The following is a 22907-nucleotide window of genomic DNA, read 5'->3' on the forward strand; positions in this document are numbered from 1 at the left end:
AGAGCAGCAGAAAAGGTCTGTATTATTAATTCAAACTTGGAATCCTCCTATATTTAATAACTACGGTTTATTTATTGGTAAGCATCCAATTTAGTTTGGCCAGTGTCAACAATGGTATGACAAATGTATTCACACGTTGGGTAATCTAATAGGTGAAAAGGGCCTCCATACCTTCGAAGAACTTTCTATTAAGTTTAATCTGCAAAGCTCCTCCTTTTTCTTTTACTTACAGCTGAGGGCGGCCATTAAAGCCTATGGGGTCCTTTGGATGGCTCCTCTTAAAGGACGCCCCTTGTTGAAACTATTGCATGACTCTTAAGGTACACAGGGATTGGTTTCTAAACTATATACAAATTGTCTTGACAAATATCTAGTCAAATATTATTTACTGTCATCATGGCAAATATAAAATAAATCAGTTATTAGAAATGAGTTATTAAAACTATTAGAAATGTGTTGAAAAAAATCTCTCTGTTAAACAGAAATTGGGGGGAAAAATAAACAGGGAGGCTAATAATTCTGACTTCAACTGAAAATACCACCAAACTAGTCCTTTACCATAAGTGTTGCACAATACACATATGAACACAAGCACATTGTAATTTTTAATGCAAGTATGTAGTATGTAAGGCCACTTGATATAAAGTGGCTCAGGTGTGGCAAACAGGAGCAGACCACCCAAGTTTCATCATTCCATGCTGTATGTGGGCCGGATTTGAGCCGCATGAATTTTGCTAGCTGGGTCCCTCTTAAAAAAACTAACTTACATTTCCTAGTTTTCAATTCTATTTTCTAATGCAATTCATTTAGCTTGCATCCAATAACCAAGTAACCACCACCATCATCATAATCCCTAGAGAGAGTAATGAATAGAAGTAGGCTGCGCTCGTGACACACACAGAGATACGTACTCTCCGTGTGGCCAATCCGCATCAGCTTTCAGGCGGATTACCTCCTGTAATACCTGCTTCACCAATACCGCTGTTGGGCAATGAGATGAGAGCAATTTAACGCGACATTTCGAGGCAGACCAACAGCAGTATTCATGCATTGAAGAGAGGGACGCGTTTAGGATCCTCCAGCAGCATGTGCAAGCGCAAAACACCGTAGTAGCAACATCAGCAGCACCACACCTTCCAGCTCCGGCGTCGGATGGATTATTATCATCACTATTAGACACATCAGATCCGACCTCCAGGATCCATAATGCGCGCTGGGCGAGCCTGACACCACCGAGATGCTGCCGGGCTCCATTCAGATAACGGGAGAGGCGCTGTCCGGTGCTGAAATCAAAGACATATGCGACAGCCTGAAGGAGAACAGCGTGCGGCTGCTGTCGGTGCGCGGTTGTCAGCTCTCAGACCGGGACTTTGGTCGTGTGTGTCGCGGGGTGGCGGAGTCGCACTCTCTGGCCCAGCTCAACCTCAACCTCGGCGTGGTGTCCACCATCGGCCGGACCAAACAGCTGGCAGATGCGCTGAAGGCCAACAGATCCATCCAGACCCTCTTGTGAGTGATGCATCTACACGCGACAAACCAACTGCATTTAAATAATGATGATTATTAGAGATGTTAATGTGGAAAATACACATGCTTTAATTTAATTTAGCGTTTCATACCATTTTGAAAGAAAAATGTGCATGCTTTAATCGACCTTTCAGACAGTTGAGGAAGAAAAAACATGCATTGACTTTAGTTTTTTAGACAATTGTGGAAGAAAAAGATGCATGCTTTAGGCTACCTGACTAACAGTTTATTATAGATATCAATTATAGATGCATGCTATAATTGACTTTAGTGTTTTAGACAATTATGGAAGAAAAAAAAATGCTAAAAGTGACTTTATAGCTTCAGACAATAAAAGCGAAATCAGTCAATATGCTGAAAATGCTCTTAAATTCCCATCCGTTTGAAAGGGTTTTAATCCGCACTTAAAGTGTGCATACTATTGCGTACTAAGTTTGAAGACCTGCCACTGTTGTTTTGCCATCCAATTTCAAGCGAGCTGGATGACGTCATTGTAATATCAGCACATGGTGGTCTTTCTCAGATTAAATGTGGAGACTGCACTGTGAATGGTCTTCCAGGAATCTCTCTTGTAGGAAATTCATCATCATCATTACTTGTTTGTTTATTTATTTATTTTTGCAGAATGTTGATGTTCACATTCCAAAGCTGCCAAATTATGCCTAAATAGACCCTCTTGCGGGTGATACATCTTCAAGTGAACAGCATTGTGATTATGATTATTAGAGATGCTAAGGAAGACACATGCTGTGCTTGACTTTAAGCTTTCAAACAGTAAAATAGAAATCAGAATTTAAAGGCCACATATTTTACTCCTTTGACAAGATGTATGATGAGTCTTTGGTGTTTTCAGAATATGTCTGTAAAGTTTCAGCTCAAAATCCCCGTCAGATTATTTATTATAGCCTTCAGAATCTGCCCACTTTGGTGTCTGACTAGCTGTTTTTGTAGCCTGTGGCTTTAAATGCAAATGAGCTGCTTCTCCCCGCCCACCGTTCCCATGTGCGCATCTGCCTCTCATTGTGTTACGTCAGATAAACAGCAGTCAGTGACAGAGACCGACTCGGATAAATCTGAAATAGTTCATTAGTCAAAAATAGCAAGTTTATTTGATGTATTTGTGGTGGAGTTTATTCAAGCCTTTCTGAAACGATGACGTCATTGTAATATCAGCTAATGGTGTTTTATCCTGGAGACTGCACTGTGAATAGTCTTTTAGGAATCTCAAACTCAGTTTTTCATCATCAACATCATTATTTGCTTGTTTATTTATTATTTATTTGTAGAATGTTAATGTTATTTTCATTAATATTAATTCCAAAAGCTGTCAAATTATACATACATTAATAAAAAAATAGACCCTCTTGTGTGTGATGCAAGTGAACGACATTGCGATGATGATTATTAGAGATATTATTAATGAAAAGACACCTTTCACAACCTTTCAGAAAATAAAAGTGAAATCAGAATTTAAAGGGCACCTGTTTTACCCCATATGCAGGATAAGTTGGCAGTTCATTCCGCTGTGGCGACCTCTCATGAATAAAGGGACTAAGCTAAAGAAAAATGAATGAAATGTTCTCTTGAAGTTGCTGCTGTGCCCGTTATTTTGGTTAAGCAGAAGCCGCAGTTAAAACTCTACTTGCTGTGTTGAAAGCATTGACATTTTCTTGAAGGAATGTAAACGCAGCACAGATTTGTAACGTCTGTCTACTTTTTGCTGTGCTTATTTCAGCCTCCACGGCAGTCCACTTTTAGATGCAGGCCTGGTCACCCTGAACACAGCTCTGTCCACTCATCCCTCGCTGGTGTCCTTGGATCTGGGAGATTGCATGCTGGGAGACGAGGCCATCCGTCTCCTCTGTGGCCTGCTTCCTCCAGATGGAGCCAAATCAGGTAAAACAGCAAAACTTCACCTGTACACACTGTACCCTATTTGGTGGCTCAGAGAGCTCAAACACACTGCAAGTTAAGAAAAACACTACAAAAATATTGAAACAAGCTAAAAAAAAAAATGCTGCAGAACACGATGGGAATGTGTCGGAGGAGCCCAAAACAGATTAAAAAAACCCCAAAAAAGAAATATAATTAAAGGGATAGTTCACACAAAAAGCCACCATTTACTCCCCCTTCACTTTTTAAAAACCTTTTTGAGTTAGAAACCAGTTTGAGAATGCAAAAGGAGATATTTTGAATAATGTTGGAAATCTGTAACCATTGACTTCTATAGTAGGAAAGACAAATACCATGAAAATCAATGTTACCAGTTTCCAACATTCTAATATCTTCATGAAACAAGCTAGAAAATGGCGCAAAACATGACGGGAATGTGTCGGAGGTGCCCAAAACGTGACAAACAGGTATAATATAAATAAAAAAAAACAAATAAAGGGATAATTCACACACAAAAAAGCCACCATTTACTCCCCCTTCACTTTTTTAAACCTGTAACCACTTCTATAAGAAAAACAAATCCGATGGAAATCAAATACTGAAACAAGCTAAATAATGGCACAGAACATGATGGAAATGTTTCGGGGGAGCACCCTTCACTTTTTAAAAACCTGTTTGAGAACTCAAAAGAAGATATTTTGAATAATGTTGGAAACCTGTAACCATTGACTTCTATGGGAAAAACAAATCCTATGGAAATCAATGTTACCAGTTTCCAACATTCTAATATGTTCATAAAAAATACCGAAACAAGCTAAATAATGCTGCAGAACATGATGGGAATGTGTCGGAGGAGCCCAAAAAGTGATAAAAGAAACAAAACAAAACAAAACAAAAAAATTAAAAAGCACAATTAAAGGGATAGTTCACACAAAAAATGTGTCTGCAACCATTTACTCCCCCTTCCCTTTTTAAAAACTGGTTTGAGAACTCAAAAGAAGATGTTTTGAATAATGTTGAAAACCTGTAACCATTGACTTCTATAGGAAAAACAAATGCTATGGAAATCAATGTTACCAGTTTCCAACATTCTAATATCTTCATCAAAAAACTGAAACAAGCTAAATAAAGGCACAGACCATGCTGGAAATGTTTCGGGGAGCCCATAAAGTGATAAAAGAAATAAAAAACACAATTAAAGAGATAATACACACAAAAACTGTGTCTGCAACCATTTACTCCCCCTTCCCTTTTTAAAAACCTGTTTGAGAACTCAAAGAAGAGTTAGTAAATGATGGTAAAATTTAAATGTATGGGTGAACTCTCTTTTAGGTAATCACAGCAAGAATGACACGGTTCAGTTCCCAGCTGGGTCATGTGGCATTTCTGTGTGGAGTTTCCATGCCTTACTGTGTTGGCGTGGGTTTCCTCTAAGTGCTCTGGTTTTCCCCACAGTCCAAACACATGCGCTATAGGAGAATTGGATTAACTAAATTAGCCATGTGTGAGTGTATGTGTGAATGTGAGAGTATATAGGTGTTTCCCAGTACTGGGTTGTGGCTGGAAGGGCATCCGCTGCATAAATCATATCCCAGAGAAGTTGGCGATTCATTCCTCTGTGGTGAACCCTGATAAATCAGGGACTAAGCTAAAGGAAAATGAATGAATATTATATTATGTAGTATTGTACTGAATTTATTTTGTAACATTGTTTACATGATGCTGATTTATAAATGTGAATGTGACGGTTGTGTACGTTTTTTTTTTTAAGACTTAAGGAAGTTAAGGATGATTCTATGAATTGCACTTGAAATTCCTCATTGAAAACATTCATTTTATGGTAAATCTAGCGCGTGAGCGGTGAATTAAAAGTCTCTTCTATGGGATCATGAATTTTCTACACAGGTCTTAAAGAGCTGACGCTGAGTGCCAACCCTGCCATCAGCTCTCAGGGCTGGGCACGACTGGCCATCGCCGCGGCTCACAGCTCACAGTTACGGGTCCTCAACCTCGACTACAATCCCTTGGGTGAGTGACTTTCTTCAGGTTTGAGGTATAGATGTCTGTGGAGAACATTAAATAAGACCGTCACACTGTTAAAAATATCTAAGTGAATAAGTGAATTAGTATTTTTACGTATTTTGCGTATTTTGTCCTGTTTATTTCTGCTTTTGAGTTGCATTATGGGATTTTGATCTTTCTTACAACAACGTTTACCCTTGAAAAGTAAAAAATAAAGTGACTTTTATGAACATTTATAATAGTTTGCAGTGATATATTGTCTGGGTTGGTGTTGTACATTACACTACAAAAACCTTGTAATAAACTGCCAGTACATCTTCTGTTATTATACAGACTTAGCCTAGAGCGCCATCTGCTGTTAAAAACTAGCCTAGAGCGCCATCTGCTGTAAAAAACTAACCTAGAGCGCCATCTGCTGTAAAAAACTAACCTAGAGCGCCGTCTGCTGTTAAAAACTAACCTAGAGAGTGCTGTCTGCTGTTAAAAACTAACCTAGAGAGTGCTGTCTGCTGTTAAAAACTAGCCTAGAGCGCCATCTGCTGTTAAAAACTAACCTAGAGCGCCGTCTGCTGTTAAAAACTAACCTAGAGAGTGCTGTCTGCTGTTAAAAACTAGCCTAGAGCGCCATCTGCTGTTAAAAACTAACCTAGAGCGCCGTCTGCTGTTAAAAACTAACCTAGAGAGTGCTGTCTGCTGTTAAAAACTAGCCTAGAGCGCCATCTGCTGTTAAAAACTAACCTAGAGCGCCATCTGCTGTTAAAAACTAACCTAGAGAGTGCTGTCTGCTGTTAAAAACTAGCCTAGAGCGCCATCTGCTGTTAAAAACTACCCTAGAGAGCGCCGTCTGCTGTTAAAAACTAGCCTAGAGCGCCGTCTGCTGTTAAAAACTAGGCTAGAGCACCGTCTGCTGTTAAAAACTAACCTAGAGCACCGTCTGCTGTTAAAAACTAGCCTAGAGCACCGTCTGCTGTTGAAAACTAGCCTAGATCGCCATCTGCTGTTAAAAACTAAACTGGAGCGCCATCTGCTGTTAAAAGACAGCCTAGAGCGCCATCTGCTTTTAAACACTAGCCTAGAGCGCCATTTGCTGTTAAAAGCCAGCCTAGAGCGCCATCTGCTGTTAAAAACTAGCCTAGAGCGCCATCTGCAGTTAAAAACTAGCCTAGAGAGCCATCTGCAGTTAAAAATTAGCCTAGAGCGCCATCTGCTGTTAAAAGCCAGCATAGAGCACCATCTGCTGTTAAAAACTAGCCTAGAGCGCCGTCTGCTGTTAAAAGCCAGCATAGAGCGCCATCTTCTGTTAAAAACTAGAATAGTTAAGACATTACAAACACATGAATGTCTAAATGATGACAGAATTTTCTGTTTTCTGTTCTGTTTCTCTTTAACTGCACCTCTTCTTACTGTACAGCTTTATAGCCTTTTTAATCAGCAACACACTTTGGTTTAACAGATAAGTCTTTCAAGCACCGCATGCCTTTCTCTGAAGTATAATGGATGGGGTCGATGATGTATATATACAGAGACATTTATTTTGCTGACCGTTGCTCCCCGGGGTATGAAGTGTCCACATTTGTCTGCTGGAGAAGTGCAGAGTTTGCACTGTGAAATTCAGCAGGATTGCGTATTGCGCTCTGAGCCTTCAGTTTGTGTTTTCAGGGGATCACATCGCTGGGATGTTGGCTGTCGCCGTGGCATCCAGTCGAACCCTAGAAGTTCTGGACCTGGAGGGAACCGGCCTCACCAATCAGTCAGCACAGGTATATCACACACGCAGTACTGCGAACAGTTAACAGGTCGGTTAAGGTTAAGGTTAAGGACAGGTTTAGACCAATGATAATTATACCCCTTAGCCCTTTCTTTTCCACGGTTTATATATACACTCACCGGCCACTTTATTAGGTACACCCCCTTTTGCCTTCAGAACTGCCTTAATACTTCATGGCACAGGTTCAACAAGGCACTGGAAATATTTCTCAGAGATTTTGCTCCATATTGACATGATAGCATCACACAGTTGCTGCAGATTTGTCGGCTGCACCATGATGCGAATCTCCCGTTCCACCACATCCCAAAGGTGCTCTAGTGGATTGGGTTCTGGTGATTGTGGAGGCCATTTCAGTACAGTGAACTCATTGTCATGTTCAAGAAACCAGTCTGAGATGATTTGCGGTTTATGACATGTTGCCTTATCCTCCTGGAAGTAGCCATCAGAAGATGAGTGGAGTGTTTTGCGTTCAGAGATGCTCTCGGTTGTAACGAGTGGTTATTTGAGTTACTGTTGCTTTCCTATCAGCTGGAACCAGTCTGGCCATTCTCCTCTGACCTCTGGCATCAACAAGGCATTTGCGCCAACAGAACTGCCGCTCACTGGATATTTTTTCTTTTTCGGACCATTCAAACACTAGAGATGGTCGTGCTTGAAAATCCCAGTAGATCAGCAGTTTCTGAAATACTCAGATCAGCCCGTCTGGCACCAACAACCATGCCACGTTCAAAGTCACTGAAATCACCTTTCTTCCCCATTCTGATGGTCGGTTTAAACTGTAACAGATCGTCTTGATCATGTCTACATGCCACTGAGTTGCTGCCATGCGATTGGCTGATTGGAAATTTGCGTTAGCGAGCAGTTGGACAGGTGTACCTAATAAAGTGGCCGGTGAGTGTACACTGTAAAAAATATCTGTTAATTAACAGTTTCTGTATTTTGCGATTTACAAATGTTTTTTTGTTTATTTACGGTGTTGTGAATTGCATTATGGGACCTTGATCTTTGCTTTCCTATTACCTCCTGCTGAAAAATAGCATTGTGGAGGAAAATAATGGATTAAGCACAACTTTAAGCCATAATTCCTCAGTAGTCCTGGTTTGTAAATTGCGATCTGTGCTTCATAGACGACAAAAAATACAGCTGGTCAACACAAATCACATATGACGTCAGCAAAAAGTAGATGTTTTGTTTTTTAAAGCTCTCAAACCTTCTTGGTTTTCTTCAAAACTCAATATTGAGGAGGATTTTTCCATAAATCTCCACTAGAGGGCAAAGTTGTTTAGGAAATTTCTTACTCACGTATGTTTATAGTCATCTGGGATGCAACTTCTGTAGATTTTCCTGGACATGGTGGAGAATTACCCCACCTGCCTGCGTGTTCTGGTCCTGGCCGAGAATGACATCAGCCCCGAGCTCCAGCAGCAGATCTCTGACCTCCTCTCTGAAGGAGACGAGGAGGAGGATAAAGACGGAGAGGCCCGCGGCAGCTCGGTGACGGCCCGAGAGAAACCCGCCTGGCTCCCGCACAGCAGTAAGGGCTGAACACTGCCTCAAATATCTCTGCTTCAAGACTGTCTCGTTCAGATCTCACACTCTCTCTTTCCTTTCGTGTGTGTGTGTGTGTGTGGGTGACTGTCCTGCAGTATCTGCTTCTAAAAGGCTGGGCCAAAAGGGAAGTACAGACATTCACATTCCTCCCCATGCATTCTTTAGGAGAGATCATTTACTGCTTATGAAATAGAGACTTGAGTTTATTCTAACGGCCGAGTCGTGAGTCCTGTATATCCTGAAGGTATTAGACGTAGAGGTTAGCAAAGTTACATTTTAAAGGAATAGTTCAGCCGCAAATGATCATTCTGTCATCTGTAAACCTGTATGACTTTCTTTCTGAGCTGAAGATGACTCTGGAAGTTTATCATACAGTAAAAGTGAGTTGTGAAGCCCCAAAATGACACAAAAGTACCTTAAATTGATCACCTAATTTCTTCAATGCTCTTTAAATAAAATCAATGGCATCTGTAGTTTGTTTCAGAGCTTGCGCGAGACTGAATTAAAGGGATAGTTCACAAAAAAATGCAAATTCTGTCATCTTTTACTCTCCCTGTACTTGTTCCAATCCTCTTTTTCGACTGTTGAACACAAAAGAAGATTATCTGATGAAAGTTGGAAACCTGTAACCTGTCTGTAGTATTTTTTTTACATGCTATGAAAGGACACCTAGTTTACCCCCTTTTTTAAGATTTAATATTAATATTATGGCTCTTCTTTGTGTGCCAGTTTAGGTTCAGTTCAAAACACAGTTCAGATTTGTTTATTATAATGTGTTAAAAAGTGTCATGTTGGGTTTGTGTATACAGCTCGCTGTTTTAGGGGTGTGTTGCTTCACATGAAAATTAGTTTCGACTCCCCGCCCAACATAACAAGAGGGCGGAGCCAAGAGCTCCTCCACTTTGTGTATGCAGCAGACAGGCAGACAGAGAGAAGCAACATGAGTGAGAGGACCAGCATTCAGCCGTACATGTACGCCTCGGACACAGAACAAGCAGAGACGACTGTTGAGGAATCAATATTCCTAATGTGCCAGAATGTGTCAGAGTGCTAGTTACAAAATCATTTGTGTCTTTGTATAGCTTTACCGCCGCTATGTAACGATGCATTCGTCATCAGTATTGGTGGGCGGGGGGACCGCACTCCTACATCAAGTTGCGGTTGGTCTCAAAACCGCTCCAATTGGTCCACCGTTTTTATGTTGTTAAATTGAAAAAAATAAAAAATAAAGGATGGGGTGTGTTTATATCACCCCAATATGACGGTCTATACAACATACCTACACACATGTCTGTCCAAACTGCTTGAAATGTAGACTTTTCACCATAGGTGCCCTTTAAAGTCGATGGTTACAGGTTTTCAGCTTTCTTCTCTATTAGAGTTGAACAGAAACTCATAAAGGTTTGGAACAAGAGTAAATTCAGTTTTGGGTGAACTATCCCCTTAATAATGTTTTTTATTATTATTAGCATAAACTTTTGTTTCTCTGTGATTTTGTACTTTTTTTTTGTCAATTTGGAGCTTACTTTAAAGGTCTGCGTGGGAATATTTTTTTTTTGTCTCGTTCCCGTGAGGTTTTATTTGCACCGGACAGCTCCCGCAGTATATTCAGTCTTTGTTCACCTGCTGCCCAACCTGCCCTGTTTTTTACCTGACCTGACCGTTCCATAAATTTAGATCTGTTTCCCCAAAATCTCACGTTTGAATTGGGTACTACCCAGAGCTTAATGGGCTATATGCACACAAAGTGTCTTTCCATTACAAAATTGTCACGTTTAAGACCTAATCTCTTCAAAAGTCAGCGATCTTCACTACCTGTTAGATATACGATGTAAAGTGGGTCTCAGATCGGACAAGAAGCACTGCATTAATATCCATTTCCCCTGCCATGTTTTTAAAACATGACAGTTTATTTTACCCCAGTATAGAATGTCTGCGCTAGCCTGTTGCTACTGACGGCGTTAGTGGTTACGACGGTCTTTCACCTTGTTTTACGCTTGAACAATTAAATGAATGCTTAAGTCTAACTGAATGGATTTTAATTACATTACAATATCTGTAAAAACAACCTTGTGAAATTGAAACCGGAAGTTTATCACTGGCTTTGAAACTCTAGCTGTGCATAGAGCCCATTTGTAAATGGATAATTTCCGGAACACAACCAGGTAATAAAAGTTACCTAGACCAACGTCCACCACACAGTTTTCCAGGAACATGACGTTACTAAGCGCTTATAGCAAAAGCAAGCATCAAAATTCTGAACGGTCTTTAATTATTTTGTGCAATAAAACATTAACGGTCAGCCATAGATAAACAAACAAACAAACAAACTGACATTCAAACTGACATTCAGTTCACTATCTCCAAGCGAAAATGACTCACTCTGTCTAAACCTCAAGAGGAGCCCACAGTTACCTTTCTGCCATGTTTTGTGGCTGACTTGAGATCGCTTTGCTTCTGTCTCCTGCTATCCTGATCCAGGGGTGCAGTTCCATCTCTCTTGATCAGGCTCATTATCAGATTTACTCAATCATTTCTTTCATTTTCTTTTCGGCTTAGTCCCTTTATTAATCTGGGGTCGCCACAGCAGAATGAACCGCCAACTTATCCTGCATACGTTTTACGCAGTAGATGCCCTTTCAGCTGCAACCCATCTCTGGGGAAACACCCATACACTACGGACAATTTAGCTCACCGTATTTACCTATAGCGCATATCTTTGGACTTGGGGGGAAAACTGAAGCACCCGGAGGAAACTCACGCGAACACGAGGAGAACATGCAAACTCCACACAGAAACGCCAACTGACTTGCTCGAACCAGCAACCCTTTTGCTGTGAGGCGATTGTGCTACCCACAGTGGGTAGCGCTGTCGCCTCACAGCAAGAAGGTCACTGGTTTGAATCTCTCAGCTAGGCCAGTTGGCATTTCTATGTGGAGTTTGCATGTCCTCCCCGTGTTGTCGTGGGTTTCCTCTGGGTGTCTGGTTTCCCCAACATTCCAAACACATGCGCTTGTGGATTAAATACATTCGCTGTAAATAACATATGCTAGAGTAGTTGTTGGTTCATTCCTCTGTGGCGACCTCTGATAAATCAGAGCCAAAGGTGAAATGATGGAATGAAATCTTACAACCACAAACATTAGAACAGTAGTGTGAATGGAGAGCGGTCAGGAATATCTGAGTGAGAGAAAGTCACACAGGTTTGCGAGATTAGTAAGAGATGAGAGAACGTGAACTATCCCTGTAAAGAAACAATCTATAATAGACAAAGTCTCAGAACTGGAATAGGCTTTTCCTGTGCTCTTCAAACATTACAGACATTTACCGAGTTGTCTCTGACCCTTCCAGACTCTTCCAGCTCCCAGATGGTCCTGATGACTTCAGGACTGGGTGAGAGCTTTTTGGCAGAGACAGAGATGTGACACTGGAGCTGCCAGTGTGTTGAGCTTGCACCGTTCGACCGCTGCAAGACCGCCGCATGTACCTGTAGCACTTAGCGCAAGACCGTTCAAAAGCTGGAACAGAAACCTTAAACACCAAGTGACTTATAATAACGCAATAGTGAATTATTTATTTTACAGATGTACAGTCTATTTATAAACGAGTGTTTAACCGATGACAGTGTATACTCTGTTAGATGAGCTGTATAGGGTTGTTGTGACGGCCTGATGCCTGAATAAATCAGTTTACACATTTTTAAATGCTGTTCGCACTGTGTTTATTTTGGTTCTTCTCATGACCGATCTGACATTTATGACACATTGTGAAAATAATAGCGAATTAAGTAGCCAGAGGTACGTATGGCTGCATTTCGTCTTTAAATTGAACTCTACGGAGTGGTATGACACCGCACATGGCTTCTGTTTCTTTCCATGCTACCAGCTGACTGCTTACCTCCATGTTGACGCCTTATATGCTGTTACCAGTTTGCCCAGTGGCTTTCCGTGTACATCGGCAGACTTGAGATGCCGAGTGGAGGTGACCTTGATGAGGTTTGGGTCCGGTGAAGGACGGTTCCAGAAAGAAGGTAAGACAAAAACAAAAGGCAAAAATAAAATAAACATGTAAATAACAGGGTGAGAATGTCGTAAAATCTGAAAACGTGGTAAAAATCAGGCTGCAACGAGGGATTGCTTTTGAAAACACTATCGGTTGAGTTTAGGGAAGGGGGTGGGCGGGTCAATTGGTGCTTTTGAAAACACAATCGGTTGAGTTTAGGGAAAGGGGGTGGGCAGGTCAATCGGTGCTTTTGAAAACACTATCGGTTGGGTTTGGGGAAGGGGGTTGGCTGGTCAATCAATGCTTTTGAAAACACTATCGGTTGGGTTTGGGGAAGGGGGTGGGCTGGTCAATCAATGCTTTTGAAAACACTATCGGTTGGGTTTGGGGAAGGCGATGAGCTCTGGTCAATCGGTGCTTTTGAAAACACTATCAGTTGGGTTTGGGGAAAGCGGTGAGCGCTGGTCAATCGGTGCTTTTGAAAACACTATCAGTTGGGTTTGGGGAAAGCGGTGAGCGCTGGTCAATCGGTGCTTTTGAAAACACTATCTGTTGGGTTTGGGGAAGGGGGTGGGCTGTTCAATCGGTGCTTTTGAAAACACTATCAGTTGGGTTTGGGGAAAGCGGTGAGCGCTGTTCAATCGGTGCTTTTGAAAACACTATTGGTTGGGTTTGGGGAAATGGGTTGACTGGTCAATCAATGCTTTTGAAAACACTATCGGTTGGGTCTGGGGAAGGTGGTGGGCGGGTCAATCGGTGCTTTTGAAAACACTATCGGTTGGGTTTGTGGAAGGGGGTGGGTGGGTCAATCGGTGCTTTTGAAAACACTATTGGTTGGGTTTAGGGAAGGCGGTGGGCGCTGGTCAATCAGTGCTTTTGAAAACACTATCGGTTGGGTTTGGGGAAGGGGGTAGGCACAGGTAAATCGGTGCTTTTGAAAACACTTTCGGTTGGGTTTGGGGAAGGTGGTGAGCGCTGGTCAATCGGTGCTTTTGAAAACACTATCGGTTGGGTTTGGGGAAGGGGCTAGACACAGGTAAATCGGTGCTTTTGAAAACACTATTGGTTGGGTTTGGTGAAGGCGGTGGGCGCTGGTCAATCAGTGCTTTTGAAAAAATTATTGGTTGGGTTTGGGGAAGGGGGTGGGCTGGTCAATCGGTGCTTTTGAAAACACTTTTGGTTATGTTTGGGGAAGGGGGTGGGTCAGTCAGTTGACAGCAGTCTGGTGGATTTATGTGAGAACAGCAGGCGCGAATGGCTCTTGCGAGAGAGATATGAGATCTTACATAGCCGCCTCTATTGTATTTGTGAAAACAAAAACTGCAAAAAAGTAGATCCTAGGACGTATTTGTCGCTCTGCAGAAATGTATATCAGGGTATTTATCTATAATAAGCCTGGGTTGGACAATTACGACTCGTTTGCAGTGAGTGGTACAGTACGGTACACATTTATTTCCATTTCAATTGTCAAAAGTACCTAAATATGGGAAAGTAACATTAGACGTCAAGCTGTAACATCATTAGACATTGATATTTGGTTGCTTTTAGGGTTGCGTTGGAATGTGACCGAAATGCAACGTTGGTCCGACATTAATGCCGGTCTGGCGATTTTGACGTCAACTCGATTTTCATTTCCACACAAACTGCAACATCCCACGATGTTGGGGACAACGTCAGTCTGACGTCATGTTGACATCCTGTGCCTGCTGGATCCCTTTATGGCAATAGTCAAAAACATAATTCCTGGAGGGCCACAGCTCTGCATAGTTTAGCTCTAACCACCTCCAACTCACACCTGCTTAAAAGTGTCTAGTAATTTGGAACATCTTGATTCGTTGGATCAGCTGTGTTTGATTAGGGTTGAAGCAAAACTGTGCAGAGCTGCGGCCCTCCAGGAATCCAGTTTAAGACCTGTGCTTCATGGGTACTATTGGCAGTAGAAACACAAATCTCATCATACTGTTCTAGCCATTATTGGTTTTTAATGGCAGTACAAGCCACCCCAAGCTTAATTTACTGGGAGGAATTATACATTTGTCTTAAAAGAACTCAAAATGCAAAACGTCCAATTTTGGTCTCTTTTTAGCATCAGGTAAAAAACCTGATTATTCATTCATTCATTTTCTTGTCGGCTTAGTCCCTTTATTAATCCGGGGTCGCCACAGCAGAATAAACCGCCAACTTATCCAGCAAGTTTTTACGCAGCGGATGCCCTTCCAGCCGCAACCCATCTCTGGGAAACATCCACACACACATTTACACACTACAGACAATTTAGCCTACCCAGTTCACCTGTACCGCATGTCTTTGGACTGTGGGGGAAACCGGAGCACCCGGAGGAAACCCAGGGAGAACATGCAAACTCCACACAGAAACGCCAACTGAGCTGAGGTTCCACCCAGCAACCTTCTTGCTGTGAGGCGACAGCACTACCTACTGCGCCACTGCCTCGCCCAAAAGCTGATTATTAATTTGGATTTTCTCCTTTGGGGAGGTGATTATTAATCTGTGAGGACAGACCTGCTGTGAGACATTTAATCAGAAACTTTTGTTGAAGCCGTCTGCTTAAATTATATCAGCTCTTTATATAATCACGTCTAACAGCAGGATTTCAGGTAAAAATTACACGACCAGTTACTGAGCATACCTCACAAATCAGAAAATCAACACAAGCTACATTTTCATCATCAATAAAACTATTTAAGGCTTGTATACACAAACATACCACAATCAAATCATTATTATCTAGATATTCTTACGGTTAGGACTGTCACCTCACAGCAAGAAGGTAGTTGGTTCAAGTCCCGGCTGGGTCAGTTGGCATATTCTGTGTGGAGTTTGCATGTTCTCCCCGTGTTGGAGTGGGTTTCCTCCGGGTGCTCTGGTTTCCTCCCCAGTCCAAACTCTATTATTTTACTGTTTTAGGTCCTTTAGGATTACCTAAATGATTTACATTTGCTAAATGCCAGAATAATGAGAGAATTGTTTTTAAAGATTTGTTTTAATAATTTCTAGACAGTCAATAGTTTACATACATTTTCTTGGTATGTTTTTAGCTTTGCTTTTAAGCTGTATAACTTTGGTCACATGTTTGAGGATCCTTTCACAAGCTTCTCACAATAGTTTGCAGGAATTTTGGCCCATTCCTCCTGACAGAATTGGTGTAACTGAGTCAGATTTGTTGGCTGTCTTGCTCACCCAAGCTTTTTCAAGTCTGCCCACAAATTTTCTATAGGGTTGAGATCAGGGCTTTGTAATGGCCACTCCAAAACATTCACTCTGTTGTCCTTAAAGCACATTTTAACTAATTTGGCAGTATGCTTAGGGTCATGGTCTGTTTGGAAGACCCATTTGTGGCCAAGTTTAATTTCCTGGCTGATGTCTTGAGATGTTGCTTCAGTATTTCAACATGATGATCTTTCTTCATGATGGCATCTATGCTGTGAAGTGGACCAGGCCCTCCTGCAGCAAAACAGCCCCACAACATGATGCTATTGAATTTCTTCTGTTGAACACAAAAAAAGACATGCTAAAGAATGCTAAAGTAATCTTTTGGTCACGCTATTGATGTCAGCGTTTTTCCAACGTTCCGCAGAATATATTTATTTTGCGTTTGACTAAAGAAATTCGTAAAAGTTCAGCAAATATAAGTACATTTATTTTTGGGTGAACTGTCCCTTTGACAATTTTGGTGGGGCGTTGGATGGCAGAGGGGTGTTTTTGCGGATAAAAAATTACATAGATAGGTAGTGAAAATTTAGACGGTTTTGCAACGACTTGCCCGCCCGCTGCGGTCCTCAGGGGATTTTAGGTTTAGATTTTAGTTTTTGGGCTGGAATCAGTCAGCTACATCTGGCAACACTGGTTGGGGAGTCACAGAAAAAAAGTGAAAGTGTTAACACAAATTAACTATTTCTACATGCCTGAATAATAAGAATTATAAATGTTAATTTGAATAGTTTATAAATCATTTACTAACTCATTCTGGATGATCCTATAAAAACATCCATACTATGCTTAAATAACTGGTTTGTAAATAATGAAATACTAAATTTAGTAATGAAAAATAAATGATTAACAAAGTATGAAAGTACAGTTATTAGGCACATTATAAATATGGTTCTAAGTCAAGAAAAGAGCATTTATAGCTGCAGTTATAAACTGCTTACTAACGTTTATTAATCTAGAGTTAATGAATTCACCATATGCTAATGCTTAATAAATGGTTCATAGTGTGTAGTTATTTTTTATTCTTATTTGTTTTTAGAATTTATTCGGATCTCTGCATGATGTCTAGCTTTTGAGGATCTTTTGGTCTACTTCACTTTGTCAGGCAGGTCCTATTTAAGTGATTTCTTGATCGCGAACAGGTGTGCCAGTAATCAGGCCTGGGTGTGGCCAGAACAATTGAACTTGTTATATTTTAACGGGGGGGCAAACACTTTTTCACATATACCTTTTTTGATTTAGATTTTGCTTAATATTAAAAACCTTAATTCAAAAACTGCATGATGCTTACTTGTGTTATCCTTGTTTAAAGATCTGAAACATAATGTGTGCCAAACATGCAAAGAAATAAATCAGAAAGGGGGCAAAAACTTTTTCACACTACTGTATATGTATTTTGTAAGTTCATAAAAAGAAGAAATCCTTTACAAAGTATATTTCCATCATCACTGGATGCATTATCTTTTTTTTTATACATTTGTAGCTTCATTCATACACTGACATTGCATAACTAGCAGAAGGAATTATTTGGCTCCATAACGTATTCAGCCCTTCTCAGGTAAATGACATCTACTGTTCTCCTGACTCTATTTCTGGCCAGGGATCAAATGCAGAAACGGACACCCAGTACAGTCGGCTTGTCTCCTCTCATATGCAGCGGCTGCCAGGAAAGGAGAATAATAAAAGCGGAGATTATTGTCTATAATTAATGAAAAGCCTTTAAAATCAATCTAGCGAGCCGCTAAAGACTTGAGACAAATGGAGGCCGGTTTTCCAGTGGGTAATGCTGTAATGAATCCTCTGCTCTGACAGGACTGTGCTAAAGCATTCAGCATGATGAAATAGTCATTAGTCTGGACTGTATGAGAATCTGGATTGTTTGAGATTTGTGCACAGAGCACAGAAATGCTGAATTAGTCTGGGATCATCTACAGGTTAAAGGGACTGTTCACACAAAACGCACTCCTCCTTATTTACTCTCACTCAGAGTGGTTGCAAACTATTATGAATTTCTTTCATCTGTTGAACACAAAACAAGAAGAGAATGTGAACAACAACACACCAAAACACAGCCATTGGCATTCATTGTAGGAGCAAAAATTAAAATATTAATATTAATAATACTATAGAAGTCAATGGCTGTGTTTTTTCCAGCCCAGGCTCATTCTGAAAACGCACCCCTATATACATTTCTGGAGAGCGCCAAATACGTCCTAGGAGCTATGTTTTTTGCTTTCACCAATCCACTAGCATGGCAAGGCAGTGGCGCAGTAGGTAGTGCTGTCGCCTCACAGCAAGAAGGTCGCTGGTTCGAACCTCGGCTCAGTTGGCGTGTCTGTGTGGAGTTTGCATGTTCTCCCTGCCTTCGCGTGGGTTTCCTCCGGGTGCTTCGGTTTCCCCCACAGTCCAAAGACATGCGGTACAGGTGAATTGGGTAGGCTAAATTGTCCGTAGTGTGTGAATGTGTGTGTGTGTGGATGTTTCCCAGAGATGGGTTGCGGCTGGAAGGGCATCCGCTGCGTAAAAACTAGCTGGATAAATTGGCGGTTCATTCCGCTGTGGCGACCTTGGATTAATAAAGGGACTAAGCTTACAAGAAAATGAATGAATGAATGAATGAATCCACCAGCGGCCGCTGTATACGCTTTTTGAGATCTCACATTTCTCTCGTGCCTGCTGTTCTCTTGTAAATCGACTGACTGTTTGACCGAATGACTGATTGACTGACCCACCCTCCTCCTCCTCTAAACCCATACAATAGTATTTTAAAAAGCACAGATTGACATCTATCAGATCAAATGTTTAGCAGTTTAATAGTCACCTAAAGACTTTCTAATCAGACCATTTTATACTCGCAAAACTGCCTTATAGTGATGTTAAATAAATAAAAAATAAATAAAAGTTGCAGCAAGCCTGTATTTTATCTCAGTCTCAGAGCAGTTCCACAAACCACCACTAGATGCCGCCACTAACCGTGAAAGTCGATATTTTGCATATTGTTAGGGCAGAGGTGGGCAAACTATGGCCTGTGGGCCACATGCATAAACACTTTCATCCGGCCCATGAAGTTTTTAAAATGCTGCTTCTGAGTAACAGTTATCAGAATTAACAGTGGAATGAACCGCCAACTTATCCAGCACATGTTTTTTGCAGCAGATGCCCTTCCACCTGCAACCCATCTCTGGGAAACATCATTACACACTCATACACTACGGACAATTTAGCCCACCCTATTCACCTTTACCGCATGTCTTTGGACTGTGGGGGAAACCGGAGCACCCGGAGGAAACCCACACGAACGCAGGGAGAACATGCAAACTGCACACAGAAACGCCAACTGAGCCGAGGCTCGAACCAGCGACCTTCTTGCTGTGAGGCGACAGCACTACCTACTGCGCCACCACATCGCCAAATAAATGTTACTGCTAAAAATGCAGGAATTTCTCTACTTTTGTATAATACATTATCATTCTTGTTATGCAATACCAATAAATAAAATTAAAAAATAACTCTGTGACAACAAAGCCTTTTCAACTATAAGATTGAAAAGACAGTTATGAAATGATCACTACAGTTTTGGCACAACATTAAAGCATTACATATTTGGCTAGAAATATATAATCTTCCCATCTGTTGAACACAAAAGTAGACTTGACCTCCATTGTAAGAATAACTATAGAAGTCAATCATTCTTCAAAATATCTTCATAGTGTTCAACAGAGCAAGGAAACTCATAAAGGGTTTAAAACCGCTCGACTGAGAGTAAATAATGAGGTAATTGTTCTGGTGAACCTTTCTTTTTAAATAGCCTCATGTTGGTCGTTTACGCGATCATGCGGGGATACTTTCCGACAAAACAACATCAAATAGCTGTGGTCAGTTTTGCTGAAGTGCATAAATAAGTGTGTGTGATTGTTTCTCCTTCTCTTGACCAGCAGTGGGCGCTCCCGCATCAGCACAGCCGCGCCGGTGACACAGCCAACTCCAGTGACATCATGCCGGCAAACAAAATAAATACACACACATCACCTGATAAACACACACACACACACACACACACACACACACACGCACACACACACACACACACACACACACACACACACACACACACACACACACACACACACACACACACACACACACACACACACACACACACACACACACACACACACACACGTCTCTTGCATTAGATGTTCCACATAGATATATACACTAGATATCGCATAGGGACCCTGAGCATGCGTCAATAGCGCCGCCGCATTGGTACAGTGCTCCCAGAACAAATGTCATTCAACCGCACTAGTCAAGAGTGAAGATGCTGGACTTTAGCGCTGTCTATGGGTGTTGTAACGAGCAAACAAAGAAAACAAAGCACAAATGCAGAACATTTCATAGGTAATATTAAGTTTTTTTCTGTGTTTGTATGTTCTGAACTTTTGTGCTAATCAGGTCACGTTATTGATGATAACAGTCACTTACTGCATTCACCATAAGGCAAAGCAGCTCCAACTCGCACTAAACACTCGGCTTATGCTAGTTTTGTTGAATAAAATCAGCAAACAATGCAAAAGAAATATGACAACGAGATGCTGCGCTGCCAGAAACGTATTACTGTCGGCTAACGTTAGTGAAAGAGTCGTTCGGGGGATTCATTCACAAACGAATCGCTCCCTCCGTCAGTATGAGAAGTGAAAGCAGGAGAGGAGCTGTGTTTCAGGACACGGATTAGATCAAATTTAACAGGGAGGGGGAATAGTACATTTCTGTACACACAAACACAAGCTTTTTGTCACGAATGCCAGTGCGATCACTGATCCATCAATGTAGAAAAGTGATGTAAAATTATAATATTCGTAATTAGAAAAAAAAATTACATACTAACATCCAGGAAAACTCCCGATCATAGATATATGTGTATATCTCTGGCTTTGGATGGCCACAGTCGTCCACTGTACCTTGGTCCCGCATTCATTTTAAAGGAGCGCTACTCTGTACCAAGATGGCGGCGCTATTGACGCATTCCGTCCAATAGACAACAATAAGCCAGGCGACATCTGATGTATGTATCTATGGATGTTCCACAGTCAGTCATAAAAGAGGTGGATACACTTTTGTTCAATTTCATATGGAGAAACAGACCACATTATTTAAAAAGACAATTTTGTGCAATCCAGTGGAAGATGATGGTCTCAAAGTTCTTGTCTTCAGCACTTCTAACTGTGCATTTATAAACAAATGGATTAAAAATGACCTGAAAATTTGAAGCATCGTCCCTGAATTAGTTTGTGACCAGGTGGGGGGTTTAGATTTTCTTTAAGGTGTAATTTTGATATTAACATGGTGCTGATAACGTTCCTTTTTCATAAACAGGCATGCTTACTATGAAGCTCATTTATAAGCATACTTTTTCTCCACACAAATCAGTAATATGAAACAACAGATGTAAATGTCAAGTCAATCTCAAACAAGCTTTTGTCATTGATGGATACACTACCTGACTATAGTCTTGTCGCCTATCCACGTTTTAGGAACAGCAAATAATAACTTGACTTCTAGTTGATCTTTTGGTATCAGAAGTGGCTCGTATGAAAGGCAAAGGCCTCTAATCCTGTGTATTTGGCCTTCAGATAAATAAAACATCAGATGAAAGGCAAAAGAAGCACATATAACAGACATCTTGAAGGTTAGACGATCATATGAATGGCTTGGAAGACGTCAGCTTTAGGCAGAAAGCATTGTAGGAGGATAACCTTGACATTTCTTCTTAGATTGGTCAGTGAAGTCTTTGCACACACACACACACACACACACACACACACACACACACACACACACACACACACACACACACACACACACACACACACACACACGCACGCACGCCCGAGGGTCACCTTGGATTAAAGACGTGCATGTCTCTCCTATGTGCAATTAAATTAGGATTATTAAAGCTGCAAGCCATCAGAAGTGGAAGACCTATTTACAGACCATCCTGACCACTGTCACGTCTTTTCTTTTCTCCTTCAACAAGGTATTTATCTGCACAAACTGGCGTCTGTGTAACATCTGATGAGACTGAATTATTTACGGACATCCATTTCCACATGCAAGAGCCTGACAGCCGTACTCCGTCACTTTAAAGCATCGCAGGACTCTTTTTAGAACATGATAAAATATTAATTATTCAGGACGGTGGGTAGTTACACTTCAATTAATCATGGGCTATTAGTGGTGCGCACATATATTCTGACGCGAGACTGATTACTACAAAAGAAGAACAAAGTGTGAGATGAGAAGAGCGAGTTTGGAGGCCTTTGACTGCACATTCGGCACTTCACCGAGAAACAGAGCAGAATTTTTCAAGGCGAAAGCTGAATGTTGGGTGCGGGGGTTTAACAAAACTGAGGAGTACTGTTATAAAGTAATACAGTGTTTCTCAACTGGTGGGTCGCAGAGTGTGTGGTCAAAAAAACAACGACAAAAGTTAAATTGTTTACTTATTTTGCCAATACCGAACTTTTATTTTGAAATGCATGCGCGACCACTCTACCGTTCGACATGTGAAGTGTAATTTTCAAGAGTTCACACTTAGCTGATGATTGGTAATAAGCTAGATTGGCATGCTGTCCCGGGAGAGAGCCCCGAGCTCATGAGAGCTTCGAGCCCGGGGCTCCCTCCCGTTGCAGGGCAAGAGGGGAGTTTGAGCTCGGGTAGATCTCGAGAACCCCTCCCCTCCTGCTGCGTTAGGGTTGCTAAGGTGATGCGTCGCTGACAGAATTGAATCGAATTTGGTGCTAATTTGGTTTAGTCAATTTACTTAAGTGTCATGTTTTTGGGAGTGTGGGAGGAAACCCACGCAAGCACAGGGAGAACATGAACTCCACACGAAAATGCTGACTGTTTGGGTAGA

The 22907-nt window shown here is 41.3% G+C and overlaps 1 protein-coding gene and 1 long non-coding RNA gene across 5 annotated transcripts; both read left to right on the top strand.

Moving 5' to 3' along the window:
* The first annotated feature begins 924 nt into the window (after nt 1-924).
* Nucleotides 925-12465, top strand: lrrc73 (leucine rich repeat containing 73). Of its 4 annotated transcripts, none has more exons than XR_015505638.1 (7): nt 925-1509; nt 3263-3423; nt 5326-5448; nt 7102-7202; nt 8549-8744; nt 8857-11522; nt 11644-12465. XR_015505638.1 is itself a non-coding variant. In XM_087278974.1 (7 exons), exons 1-7 carry the CDS (start codon nt 1238-1240, stop codon nt 12184-12186), a joined length of 960 nt encoding a protein of 319 aa, XP_087135100.1. In that variant the 5' UTR covers nt 925-1237; the 3' UTR covers nt 12187-12465. The 4 variants fall into 4 exon arrangements, 3 of the variants coding, with proteins under 3 accessions (XP_087135100.1, XP_087135101.1, XP_087135102.1); XM_087278974.1 differs by having other exon boundaries at nt 8857-8889; nt 12113-12465; XM_087278975.1 differs by having other exon boundaries at nt 8857-12465.
* Nucleotides 12466-17028: 4563 nt separating this feature from the next.
* LOC147840972 (uncharacterized) lies at nt 17029-21785 on the top strand. The gene is made up of 3 exons (XR_015505733.1): nt 17029-18335; nt 20825-21315; nt 21655-21785. It is a non-coding gene; the product is annotated as an uncharacterized LOC147840972 (long non-coding RNA).
* Nucleotides 21786-22907: the final 1122 nt, after the last annotated feature.

This window comes from Danio rerio, chromosome 13, assembly GCF_052040795.2.
Source record: "Danio rerio strain M-AB ecotype USA chromosome 13, GRCz13ab, whole genome shotgun sequence".
NCBI lineage: Eukaryota > Metazoa > Chordata > Actinopteri > Cypriniformes > Danionidae > Danio > Danio rerio.